This window comes from Equus quagga, chromosome 14, assembly GCF_021613505.1.
Source record: "Equus quagga isolate Etosha38 chromosome 14, UCLA_HA_Equagga_1.0, whole genome shotgun sequence".
NCBI classification, from domain to species: domain Eukaryota; kingdom Metazoa; phylum Chordata; class Mammalia; order Perissodactyla; family Equidae; genus Equus; species Equus quagga.
In genome coordinates, this window is record NC_060280.1 from 22434705 (window position 1) to 22449324 (window position 14620).

At 37.1% G+C, this 14620-nt stretch overlaps 1 protein-coding gene across 1 annotated transcript; it reads right to left on the reverse strand.

Moving 5' to 3' along the window:
- Positions 1-1367: 1367 nt before the first annotated feature.
- Positions 1368-2291, reverse strand: LOC124225750 (olfactory receptor 2D3-like). Its single transcript, XM_046638389.1, has one exon. The coding sequence runs from the start codon at positions 2289-2291 to the stop codon at positions 1368-1370; it is 924 nt and encodes a 307-aa protein (XP_046494345.1).
- Positions 2292-14620: the final 12329 nt, after the last annotated feature.

A 14620-nucleotide genomic window follows, 5' to 3' on the forward strand; every position in this document is an offset into this window, starting at 1 on the left:
CTAGGAAGCAGGTTGGCAACAGTTTTATTCAAATTCCTCTTATGGGGGGTTTGGTGAACATGTACGGAAAAAGAAGCCCCACTCAAAGCAATACCTTATTCTAGTTCCTCATGTACATGGAGCAATTTTAATTCTTATTACCTCACCACCACTGCATGCTCTCTTGTGAAAAAGAGAGAGAGAGAAAATTCTGAAAGGATAAAAATTTAAATGTCAGCAGAATTTATTTCTGGAAACAGGATTATATGTGATTTTATTTTTTTAAATACTTTTCACCTTATTCCTTTCATAATCAGAAAAGGAAGCACTTAGTTTTTATTTTCTGAGTGTTCAACTCACCTTCCTTCTCTCTCCTCCAAAAATAAGAATGCTAAATTTTAAGGCACTCTCACACTTATTGGTGGAAATGCAGACAGCTAGAAGGATGAAGAAGGTAAGGAAAACAATTGAGTGAGACATGAGATTGGGCTGAGATAAAGTAGCATTTAGTCAAGGAGTGAGAAGGAATCAGATTCAGTACTACTAGCAGAGAATTCTATATAGTTAAGTTTACTTGTCACAGACAGACACACATACACACAGACAATTGCACATGCTCGTATACTCTTTCACATCTGCACACACTGTACATAAACACCCAACAAAAAATGGAGGCCAGAGAAAGGAGAAAGAAGAAATGTCTTCTTTAGGAATGGTCATGATGCAGTCCAGTTAAATTCATTGCAGGAAGGGCCTCAAAGTTACAGAAACACTATGAGATTCAATCACTTTTAACTGGAAATAAGGCAATTGGAAGTAGAGCCCCTATGGGTAGCATTCCATAGAAATCACAAGACATTCAATGTCTGGACTGAATGCTGGCTTTTTGGCAGTCACTGTTGATTTAGTCAGGAACATGGAAAAAGTCTTCAGCAAGCCCACAGGTGACTGTATGGTAACTTGGGCTTCCAAGCTCATTAGTGGCTGAAGGATGCTAGAAATACGTTCAGGGAGATTAATCATTTTCCTTGGGGCAACATTTCAAGGGTGAGTTTACTCTGCTACAAGGGCATTTCCTTCTGGGAAGAATTGCAGAAAGAGACCATAAGATAACAGAAGAGTGAACCTCCCCTTAGAACAGAGCATGGCTCTCTGTTGTCCCAGAGGGAATGAAACCTTTTAAGAAAGGCGCTGAATTTTATTCATATTGAGAGATTCTGGCACAGTGCTTGCACACAGCAGACATTTAATAAATATTTGTGGAGAAGAAAATCAGTCGAGGCAAATAAAGCATGTGAAGGAAAGGATGAGGATAGCAGAGCTATTGTCAATCATGGTGTTCCAAGTACTTAAGAAAAATGTCAGAAACCACTGCCTCCGAAGGTAGACTATCTTCCAGCCAGCTTCCTGAGAGCCCTCTTCACATCCTTGTTCCTCAGGCTGTAAATGATAGGGTTCAACATGGAAGTCATAACTGAATAGAACACGGAGATGACCTTATCCTTTTCATTCATTGCCTTGGAATTGGGTCTCATGTAGGCAAATATTCCAGAGCCATAGTAGAGAACCACAACAGTGAGATGGGAGCCACAGGTAGAGCATACCTTGAGCCTCCCCTCCCCTGACTGCATCTGAGTCACAGCGGAGATAATATGCCAGTAGGAGACAAGGATGAGGGAGAGGGGTGCTAAGAGGATAATCACGCCCATTGAAAAGAGGGCCATCTCAGCACTGTAGGTGTCTGCTGAAGCCAGCTTCAGGAGTGCAGGAGGTTCACAAAAATAATGATTAATTACATTCTGTCCCTGGAAGGGGAGACACAGTGTAAATGCACTGTCCACTGAACTTACAAATACCCCACTGATCCAGGACATGATGGCCAACTGGACACAAGCCCTCTGGGTCATGATGGTGGAGTAGTGCAGGGGCTTGCAGACGGCCACATAGCGGTCATAGGACCTCACTGCCAGAAGTGCACACTCTGTACACCCTGCTAGGAGGAAGACAACTATCTGTAGTGAACATCCAGCAAAGGAAATGGTTTTCTTTTTCACAAGGAAGTGGACCAACATCTGAGGAACAATGCTTGTAGAGAAACATAGGTCAGCAAAGGACAAGTTTTTGAGGAAAAAGTACATGGGATGGTGAAGTCGAGAGTCAGTCTGGATAAGGGTAATTATGAGCAGGTTTCCAAATATAGAGAGAATGTAAATGATCAGGAAAAGACAGAACAGCAAGATCTGGATCTTTGGATCCTGTGAAAGTCCGAGCAAGATAAATTCTGCCACAGAAGTTTGGTTTCCTTCTCCCATTGGTGTTTATTCTTGTTTACCTGTCATCATAAAACAGATACATTCTGAAAGTATGATTTCACAAGCTTTATGAACAAGCACAATGTTAATGAGGGCACCCAGTTGGAAATTGGGTTTTAGCTGCTTCCTACAAAGTGCCAGTTAGCATTAGGATGCGTACTGTTGTTTCCACCAATTTACATAATTTTTAACCATGTTTTTCATTGCTTAATCCACTTGGTAGGCTGAGTATCACACTTAATATGGCTTCTCAGCTAATACTGATGTAAACATATTTACATATTGCTAAATTACTATGAAGATATATTAGGGGAATTGTCTTTGGTTAAATTTCATTTTTTTCTTCACAAGAAATATGTTGCATTTATCCAGATTAGCAGTCTGAGAATGAGGTGAACTTCTTTAGTCAATAAAAACCACTTTTTCTACTGTATTTCAAAATCAAAACACAGAGGTCAATGACAAATTTGTCAATGATAGTGTAGGAGGTTCAAATATGCTTTGCAGGATCAAACAGATAAATTACACTTACTAGTTCTTACTTTTTTCTATAGTGTTTTTCAAAAGAGGCTTTTTCAGTAGCAATCCAAAGAAAGTAAAGAAAGACAAAAGAACTTTATGTCCATGGACCATAATCCTGGCCCTTGTAAAACTATTTCACGTGACAGAGGAAAAGAAGAATGAACAAATGTGACATTCAGAAGTATAACACAATGAGACTTTAGTGCCCAGGGCCTTGTTCAAGTGAAAGAAGCCAGGGCCAAGCAAGAGCTTGAACTTCTGAATTGGATATCAACAGATTTTATAGCCCAAGACACACAATCTCAGCTCATCTCTGACCTCAGCTTCAGCTGTTGTGTACAGCTGTGACTCGCCTGGCACCCTGACATTCTGTCTTTCAGCATTCTGCCCAGGGCATTGGAAAGAGGGGCAAGGTAATGTCCCAGAGGCAACCTTTAACTAATGGACAATGGGAGTTGATGAATAACACACCAGACATTTCTGGGAGCTTCTTAGAAATTGGGCTTTATGGAGTTAAACCCCTATTGTCTATGCCATGTTTATTACTATTATTATTATTATTTCCTCTAAGGGGCTTCTTTGGAATTTTTTTTCCTAATCACCATCCCTCAAGAAATTTTAATAGCACAGATTTACTGTCTATCTATTTAATCTATTTATGTACTGCAGCCTTTGGAGAGCCACAAACCTTTGCAATATCTAAGATTTCTATTTCCTTCCAAGAACCTCTAAGATTTCTTTCTCCTTCCAAGAACTTTGGGGTCCATATTGCCCCCATTGAGAATGCATGGTCTAGATTAACAACTTCAATAATCCACACTTTATTGGTTTTCACTTGTTTTCTGTCTCACTCTTACTGCTTCCTTATACCATTTTCTGAAATCAATTTTCAAATAAACAACCTGCATCCAAGCTCTTTTCTTAGGCCCTGCTCTCAGGGAGCTCAACTAAGAGAGATAGTAAGGGACCTGAGATGGAGGCTTGATTAAGGCAATATGGATAGGCTGACTTCTTCAGCTATGGAGTTCCAACTGTGTCTGATAATAACGAATAACACTTGTTAAGTGCTTGCTATGTGTCCGGCATTTTTCTAAGGACTCTGTGTATTAGTTTATTTAATCTTCACAACAATCCTATGAGGAAGCATATTTTCAAATCTCTATTTTACAGTTGAAGAAATTAAGGGGTAGAGATGTTAGGTAACTTGCTAGTCACACAGATATCAATGGTCAGGACTGGAATTCAAAGCCCTAGTGTCCTGTTCTATCATCTGAGCTTTTAAATCTTCAATCTAATTTCAGTCCCAATTCCAACAGGAGCAGCTAGTACTGAAAAATCCAATCATGTAGGTGGATTTGGCATGGAGAAATCCAAACAATGCTCAAGAGACTGAGAAAGTTATCCTCAATCCCAAATATGTTCATAAATGGCTTAGCTCCTAAAGTTGGCTGAGGTTAAGGTTTTTAGATGTTGTCAGTCGAAAATATTCTGGAAAGAACTAAACCTTGTAGTAAGTTCCCAACCAAATTTTTTAAATTTAGGGACAGATTTTTGTAACAAAAGGGAGGATTCAAGAACCAGGTAGAATAACCAATCAAATTTAAGGAGGGTCATCAGGGCATATGCCAGGTCTGTCAGCAGGGCCAACACGGAGCAGAGTCAGCTTGAGTCTGGTGCCATTGGTGACTGTACAGTTGTCATAAATTTACCTCTAACACTCAGATTACTGCACTAGATTTTCAATGTAGGAGATGTGGTGAGAGATACAGGAGCCTAACTATTGTGTCTAGGACCTTGTATGCTGGATAGAAGAACAGAATACTAATACTAATAATGTTAATAATAATAATAAAAGCTATAACTTAAAAACTTACCTTGCATGGCTCTTAATATCTTCCAGGCACCCTTTCAGTATTTATTATTTATTAACTTATTTAATCCTTAGAAGAGTCTCAAGATATAGACACTACTAATATCCTCATTTTATAGATATGAATTCTGAGGCCCAGTGAGTATTAAATAAAAACAACAAAACTTTCCGGGCCATGGAATTAGTAAATTATTGAATCAGGATTCAGTCCCAGGTAGTGTGACTCCCAAGCTCAGACATGATATTGTCCCACTGAATAGGAGTGCTGCTTCTGTTTTTAGAGACACACTCTGGAAATGGCCTCTGTCTGAATCCACAGCAGGAGCCATAAATGGAATGGACCACAAAATTAGGATTTGGCAAAATGTAAGGCAGAGGTTGGTAGTACACATAGGAAAGAGAGAGATGTGCTATCTTTCTGTAGTTTGGATTCCAGTAGAGAGGAGACTAAGTGGCATCAGCAAAAATATCTGCAATATCTTAATATCCCTCACGGCGTGTTTTCTTCCTCTCCTTCTTTACTGGCATATTGTTCCTTAGGGATCTCATTTTGCCTCAACTATCACCTATATCTAGACTGCCTCAAAAGTTATCTGACATCTGACCACTATTCTTAACTTGAATCCTACATTGTCAATTTTTTGCTAAATATTTACAATATTTACAATAATAGAGTATTTTGTTTCTGCCTGTAAATCAACATGTATGAAATTTAATTTTCCTCTTAACTTTATGCCACAAATAATTTTTAACTTCCCTTTTCCTGCAAATACCACCGCCATTTTCCCTAAACATGGTGACCTGAAAATATAAAATCAGCTTTGACTTCTTTATTTTCCTTTTTGCCTCAAGTTGATCAATCATCAAGTTCATCTTTTTGGCTCATCTTTCAAATCTCTGACCTTTCTTTTCATTGACACTGACATTGTTGTTAGTCTAGTATTTCATTCGATTCTGCTTGTATTACTTCAATACTTTCTAACTTATTTCTACACCCTAGAGTCTAATACAGCTTGGACTCCACTAACTGATGAATCTTTCAAAGTAAATGGCTTCCTTTATACCATTAAATAAACTTCAAATTCCCTAGTTGAGCATTTAAAGCCTACCTTATGCTTATTCCAGTCTCCTTCTTACTTCTGCCTTACAGGTTTCTTTGTTTCAGTAAAATCAAATTTGCTCACCTCTCCAGACTCCTCCCTACAAACCTGAGGTAATCCACCCTTTCCTCTCAGGGGAAGAGTTGTTGTAGCTAAAAGAGGATATTCTCTTGTGCTCTAAACTCCACATATTTCTTCTCTGGCTATTTCTCCAACAATTATAACCACTGTTTTTCCTTTACCTTCCCATCTCTTGAGCTATTGGCTTTCCTTCTAACAAAGGAATGAATATATTTGTCATCTTACCTTTCACTCTAAACTTCTCAAAATAATGTTTTTCATCTCTCCAATGAATCTATTTTGCGCATTAAATGTGACATTTCAATGGCCAAATCTATTGATTTTGCTCTTGGTTATCTTGCTTGATCTAACAGTCATCATTAAAACTACAGATACTTTTGAAGCTGTATTCTCCCTTGCCTTCTCTTACTCCCTTTTTCCTCTGATGACATCTTTTCTTTTCCTTTATCATCTTTTTCATTCTGTCCATCATTTAAATTGGCATTTTCCTCTTTTCACTTTCCGAGCCTAAACACTCTCTCTAAATGACCTCTGAATTTGGCTATCATTTAATTTTCGGTGACTTCCAAATCTCTGTAAGCAACTGGGCTTTTTTTCCCCCCAAAGTTCTGATACACATATCAGACTTCCTACTGACTTCACTGACAATCCCGTTACTTGTACAATGGATATTATAATTATGGTGATGATGATGATATTGATAGTTATAACAAAAGTTTTGCGGACAGACAGCTTGGTTTGAATTAATAAATACATCATCTTGAGTTAAAGTCATTTAAATTACATAAGCCTCAGTTTCTACATCTGTAAAATGAGGATATTAGTATCTGTTTTTCCATTTGCTGCAAGGATTAAATTAAATAAGTTATATAAACAGTTATTATTTGGGACATGATGAGTTTTAATTATCTAGAAAAGCAATAAATGTGATACTTAATGCACACATATGGAATAGTCACTTTACATGCATTTTCTCATTTAACTTCCAATTGAAGTCAAAGTTATTATACTCCGTCTCTCCATTCTTTTTTTTCTAATATTGACATAACTACTCCTTGTTTCTGTCATTTCCTTCTTTACTGACATACTGTTCCTTAAGGAACTATTAAGACAGTCTCTCAGATTGAAAATAGGAGCCGTTTTCTCTTCCTTCCTTCCTTTTCCACCTCCAGGACAGCTTAAATTGCCACTAGATTTTATGTCAGATCTCAAATTTCTCTCCTCCTCTCTATTCTCAGTACCATTAACCTATTTTCTGACCCCATTGTATCTACTTGTTATACCTGTATGATTTCTCTGCCTCCCATGTTGTTTTTTCAAATAATAGAATAATCTCTAGAAAATGATCATTCTATCATTTTAAATTCCCTAAAAACCAATTCAATAACTCTCCATTGTTTATAGACTTAAATCCAAATGCATGATCAGGTCCTAAACCATCTCTGTCTGACTGCAAATGTCTGCAAGGCCATCTCTCCCCACTTCCTAACTCTTAACTCATGCCCCTGCCATATCCACAGGTACGTGAACCTGTGCTTTTGCCTATGCCGTCTCCCCTACAGAAATTCACTTCTAGCTTTATTAACTAGATAAACTCCTAGTCATCCTCCAATACTCTCCTCTAATGTCATTTCACTTTGTCACTTCTTTCATGGACTCCATTAACCTGAGTCGTTATTTTCCATCTCTCTGCTTCTCCAGGTTTTATGCTTACTACTATTAATACATATTTACTATTTCATAATATATATTTACTTCCAAGTCACCCTGGTTTTTTTCTATTTCATAAATTCTTAGAAGATAAGACTGTCAATAATCCTATCCTCATCAATTAACACAGATAAGTTTGCAATAAATATCTGTTGAACAAACCAACAAATGTATTTCCCACTCAAATATTATCACACATACAAGTTTATACATATTTTCACACATATACCAAAACACAAACACTTATACAACAAGGAGTAACAAAGTGTGAATTAAGTACAAAAGACACAATATCCATTAGCGTTAGCACCCACAGAAATGACAACAGGAAAAATGAGGCATGCTCACCTCATGGGAGTAGGTAAAGTTGCAAAAACAATGGGTTTTTTTCTTCCTACCTTGAGCTCAAGAAGAAGCAAAGATTATAAATTGAACAAACTTTACCTTCCGTATGAGTTGTGACAGAGCTGATAGACCAAGGTACGGACAGTAACCAAAGTCCTCAAATAACTGTTGTATTCATGTTGTATTCATCTCACCTTTCTAGACCCAGGGATTTTCAAAATCAAAGGACCAGGTTTCCCTCTTGCTTTCTGCCTGTGGTAATGGGGAAAGAACCAGGGGATGGGACCACAGAGTCGACAAAGGGCAGCGGGGTATGGGGCAGGGTCTAATTGTTGGAAGATGAGGTCAGTGTGGGAGGTTACTACCCTAGAGACTTTAGGGTAAAAATCCTAATTTTTTTCCTTCTGTGTAGAATCCGATTTATGCAGGCACCTTGGAGAAGGATTTCTGTACTGAGTTCCATGCAAGAAGAATTAAAGATAAGCCCAACCCGGCCCCCCAGGAAAGGAAAGATGGTGCTGAGGAGGAGAGGCTAATCCTTTACAAACCTTGCAGAAGCTCCTGAAGAGACGCAGCCCTCTTGACCCATTCTCTACTCTCACCTGCTGGGCTCAGCTGAGACAAGCACAGAGCAGTGGAGCCGCTGGTGAGGGGCTCAAGGGCTGAGTACAGGATGGTGAAATCTGCAGCCTGAGGATCCACATCCCACTTGGCAGTTCACACTGGATTTTTATTCCTAAAACACTGAGAATATTTCCCCATCCTAAATCTTTGCCAACTACTTATCTCAAAGATACAAATCGAAATTCTCCAAAGGCCTGAACAGTGGATTTTCCTAAGAGGAAGTTATTAAAAATGAGGTACTGAGAGCAGAGGTAAACAGTGCATTCCCCTGAGTCTGACTTCATAAGACACTCTGAAGCCTTGTATATTACGCTTGTATGCACAGACTGGAATCTCTGGGTCTCCCTTGATTTCAAACTCTGTTAAAAAGAGACACAATTTTGGGACAGCCCAGTGGCATAGTGGTTAAACTCAGCGTGCTCTGCTTTGGTGGCCTGGGTTTGCAAGTTCAGATCGCAGGCACAGACCTACATCACTCATCAAGCTATGCTTGGTGGTGAGCCACATACAAAATAGAAGAAAGATCAGCACAGATGTTAGCTCAGGGCCAATCTCCCTCACCAAAAAAAAAGAAGACTATTTTAAATGGGCACATGGAATTCAACATATATTTGTTGATCAACCCAGAAATTATATTCCTAGATACCTAACAGAAATGAAAAGCCTTTGCCAACACAAAAAACTTACAATTGTTCTTATCCACTTTATTTAAACTAACCAAAAACTTGAAAAAAGCCAAATGTCTATTAATAGATGACGCACAAATAAACTATAGCATACCCTTTGGTACATCCATTTAATAGAATACTATTCAGCAGAAAATAATGAACTATTGATAAATGCAGCATCATGGTTGAATCTCAGAAACATTATGCCAAACCAAAAAACGAGACATAAAAGAGTTCATACCGTATGAGTCTATTTTTATGAAGTTATGAGGTCAAGAGTTACTTGAGGACTGGTGTAGTAGCTTTATGAATTGGATCAGTGGTCACCTGGTATATAGGAACTGACAGCAAAGGGGTGCAAGGGAATTATCTCATGCAAGAGAAATATATATCTTGACTGTGGAGCTAATTACATAGGTGCATACAGCTGTCAAAACTAATCTACCTATGTTTTTAAATAACTATATTTTATTGTACTTAAATTATATCGCCATAAAATTTATTTTCTAAAAATCTAATCGGTATGCCAATTTAAAGATAGGAGGAATTCAAAAGTATTTTTATGGAAATAGCAACTCCTATGAAATTCATTCAGTGAATCATTCATAACATAGTTATGGAAGCCAAACTGTTAGTGTACAGATTTCCATAATATGTCATAAATATGGGCTTTTTAGAAACAGAAACCTTTCATATACTATAGAACCTTAAAAATATTTATAATGTAATAGTAAGCAACCTTAAGAATATTTGCACAGCACAAAGAGTCGTTGGTAACTAGTCGCAAAGTACCAAAAACAAAAATCAAACTTGGATGACCTTTGCTTTGATGCTAGGTGGATGCCACTACAATGGCACAAGAGATTTTTACAACAAAATACATAGTTGTAATGTCTCCCCTAAAGGAAAAGATGATTATATCGGGTTTTGCCATTCATCTTCTTAACATTGAAACATTCTAAGCCATTCTATTCTGCCCTGTACTCTAGGAAGCTGATCTCTAAGGAATATATCACTGGGTTCCATTGCTGGCTGGCTTCCAATTGGATGTAGACAATGGGAAGTACCAGAAGTAGACAAGAGACCAAAAGTAGAAACAGAGGTAGGATATTTCTTCCCTGCTTGCTTCCTACTCTGTGCTCTGTTTTCTGATAGTGTCTATATCCCACTTCTTGCAAGAGGTCCCTCCTTCAGACTGCATCTCTCTTATAATATAGTGGTACATTATTCCTCTCTTCTCCCTTCAAGTTACAGCAGTAATGGCTTCCTGCTGTCGCATCTCTGAATGTCTCAATATCCTTTGGTGGGTCTCTTAATTCTGTCCTTACCTAACCAATCACTTCATTAACGCTTCTTGAAGCATCTTAAGTTTCCTGCCAGGTTGTTGACTGATACGGCAACATTTTAAAACTGAGGTAAAAGCAAACTAATCTTCTAAATAAATAGTTAAAAGAGATCATTTTTGAAAATGGATGCTTGAAAAGGTTTCTGCTCATATGTGATTTTATGGCTTAAACTAATATATGCTATGTATAAAATTCTCCCATGCTCATGCTAAAAGTTTGAAAATGGAATTTTGTAACGTACTTAAAGGTCTCCCAGTGAAGAGTGTTAGTGGATTTTGTACCATTCTGTTTAAAACATTTTTAGAAATATATTATCATACATATGATTTATAGTTATAAAAATAGTCAGCAAGAGAAAGTAACTTACATTAGTGAATATAGAAATTTACCAGTTGTATCTTATCAAAAATCTTTGTTTCAGGTGGATTTGGAAAAATGAACCTTATCATTTTTGAAAACAAAGCATTTGTTGCATTTGAATCTATATATCGTTCTGAGTTACAATGCTAAGCTGCAGGTAAGACAAGTATCAAAATAAATTAAATAATTGAACTTCTCTCTTCCTCTTAGGTGTAGAAATCTATAAAAAGTGTCCTTTCCACCATAAAAACAATAAAAATCAATAAAATTATACCTTTTCTTGAAATAATCAGAAGGCAGAGGTCATGGGACAACCAAATAGTCAAAAATTAAATAAAAGGTAGGGCCTCCAATAAGACCTCAAACAAGAGCACTGATTACCAGTGGCAGAGCCTGGGAGGAAGACAGAGCCACCATAATAGTAGCTCTAGTGGAAAAAGCGGGCAACATGCATAAACACATGGAGAATTTCAGCAGAGAGATAGAAACTGTAAAAAAGATGTCACCAAAATGGTGGAGTAGGAGACCTCAACCTCCATCCTCCCACAAAGATCAACAATTAGACAGCTATCCACGAACCAAAAACAGTGCTGCGAGAGCTCTGAAGTCCACTTAAGAAACTTCGGCAACACGATGGAACAAGTCTTGAGAACAACTGCACAAAAAGGAAAAAAAAACCTACTTCATTTTGCGTACGATCTCCCATGACAGCATTGCTCGGCACCAGGAGGTAACTCTCCAGCTAGAAAGAGTTCCCCTCATTGGGAAAGGGATAGCTGGGTGAGTGACCCACTTCTCCAGCTTTTCAGGGCAGCCCAGGCCTCTGTGGTTGCACAAGTGGAACATGTCAGCCTAGCTACCCACAGCTGACCCCAACCACTGTGCACAAAACTGGGGCTAGCAGCTCCAGCTGTGCACTTGTATGCCACCACCCTAATGCCTGTCACTGGCTTCCATTGCCATGTGTGCACTGGCAGCATCATCCTGCAACCATTTTCTTATAATGATTTCTGCAAGTTATATCTTTTTATTTTAAAATAATTTTGCTTTTAACCTAACTATATCTTTGTATTTAAAATGGGTTTCATGTGGCCCATATATAGTTTAGTATTGCTTTTAATCCAATCTGACAATCTCCGACTTCTAATTGGTTTGTTTGGATTATTTTTATTTAATAAAACTCAATATGGTTAGATTAAAATTATCATTTTGTTTATTGCTTCATCTGTTCTTCATTCCTTTTTTCCTCTCTTCCTGCCCCATATGGACTAATTGAGTAATTTTTATGATTCTGTTTTACCTCTTATATTGGCTTATTATTTTAAAAAATTTTAACGTTACCCTGTGACCTACAACATACATCATTAGTTAACTAGAGTTTACCTTCAAATAATATTATACTACTTCACGTTGTGTGAGAACCTTACAATGGCAAATTTACAATAATTCTCTCTAAACTTCTATGCTAATTCTTGTCATAATTTTACTTTTCATATGCTGTAAGTGAACAATACATTGCTATTATCTTTCCTTTGGGTATTTAATTATCTTTTAGTAATATTTCTTCTATTAATATCTTATAGTTTTGGGTGTATAGATCTTTCTTTCACTTACTTGGGTAAGTTCATTTCTAAGTATTTTATAGTTTTTTATGCTATTAAATGGGATGGTTTTATTACTTTTTCAGATAGTTTGTTGTTACTGTATAGAAATGCAACTGATTTTTGTACGTTGATTTTGTATCCTTAAACATTACTGACTTGTTTATCAGTTGTAACTTTTTTTGGTGGAGTCTTTTGGATTTTCTTTTCTTTTCTTTTCTTTTTTTTTTTGAGGAAGATTAGCCGTGAGCTAACTGCTGCTAATCCTCCTCTTTTCACTGAGAAAGACTGGCCCTGAGCTAATATCCATGCCCATCTTCCTCTACTTTATATGTGGGACACCTACCACAGCATGGCGTGCCAAGCGGTGCCGTGTCCACACCCGGGATCCGAACCAGTGAACCCCAGGCTGCAAAAGCAGAATGTGTGAACTTAACCGCTGTACCACTGGGCCAGCCCCGGATTTTCTTTAAATAAGATCATGGCGTAAACAACAGATAGTTTCACTTCTTCCTTTCTGGTTTGGATGCATTTTATTTCTTTTTATTACCTAATTGCTCTGGCCAGGACTTCTAGTGCTATGTTGAATAGGAGTGGTGAGAGTGGGCACCCTTGTCTTATTCCTGATCTGAGGAAAGCCTTTCAATCCTTCACCATTGAGTATGATGTTAGCCATGGGTTTGTCATCTATGTCCCATATTATGTTGAGGTATGTTCCTTCTATACCCAATTTGTTGAGAGTTTTTACCACATGAGAATGTTGCTTTTGTCAAATGCTTTTTCTGCATCTACTGAGATGATCATATGATTTTCGTATTTCATTGTATTTATGTGGTATATAAAATTTTTTTGATTTGCACATGTTGAACCATCCTTGCATCACAGGGATAAATTTCACTTGATCATTGGGCACAATCTTGTTAATGTGCTATTGAATTCAGTTTTCTAATATTTCCTTGAGAATTTTTAAATCTATATTCATCTGGAATATTGGCCTATAGTTTTCTTTTCTTGTAGTGTCCGTATCTAGCTTTGGCATCAGGATAATGCTGGCCTTGTAAAATGAGTTTGGGAGTCTTCTCTTCTCTTCAATTTTGGGGAAGAGTTTGAGAAGAATTGGTGTCAATTATTCTTTAAATGTTTGGCAGAATTCACCTGTAAAGTCATCTGGTCCTGGGCTTTACTTTGTTGAGAGGTTTTTGATTACTGTTTTAATTTCCTTGTTATTGGTTTGTTTATATTTTCTATTTCATCATCATTAATACCTCATAGGTGGCATGATTCTGGGAATTTATCTTTTTCATCTAGCTTATCCAATTTATTGGCACATATTTGTTCATAGTGTCTTATGATCCTTTGTATTTCTGTGATAGCAGTAGTAATGTCTCCTTTCTCCTTTAAGATGTTATGCATTTGAGTCTTCTCTTTTATTCTTGGTAAAACTAGCTAAAGGTTTGTCAATTTTGTTTATCTTTTCAAAAAAACAATTTTAGTTCCATTGATATTTTCTATTGTTTTTCTATTCTCTATTTCATTTATTTCTGCTCTGATCTTTGTTATCTCCTTCCTTCTGCTAACTTCAGGCTTAGTTTGTTCTTTTTTCTCTAGTTCCCTGAAGTGTAAAGTTAATTTGAGATTTTTTTTCTTATCGTAGGCATTTTTTGCTATAAACTCCCCTTTTAGCACTGCTTTTGCTACATCCCATAAGTTTTGATATGTTGTGTTTCCATTTACATTTGTTTCAAGATATTTTTTGATTTCCCTTTGATTTCATCTTTTGCCCATTGTTTAGGAGTATGTCGTCTAATTTCTACATATTTGTGAATTTTCCAATTTTCCTTCTGCTATTGATTTCTAGTTTCTTACCACTGTGGTCAGAAAAGATACTTGGTATAAGTTCGATATTTTTAAATTTCTGAGACTTATTTTGTGAACTATGATCTCTCCTTGAGAATATTCCACATTGTTTGAAAAGAATGTGTATTCTCCTGCTATTGGGTGGAACGGTCTGTATATGTCTGTTAGGTCAACTTGGTCTAAAGTATAGTTCAATTCTAATGTCTCCTTATTGATTTTCTGCCAGGATGATCTATCATTGTTTA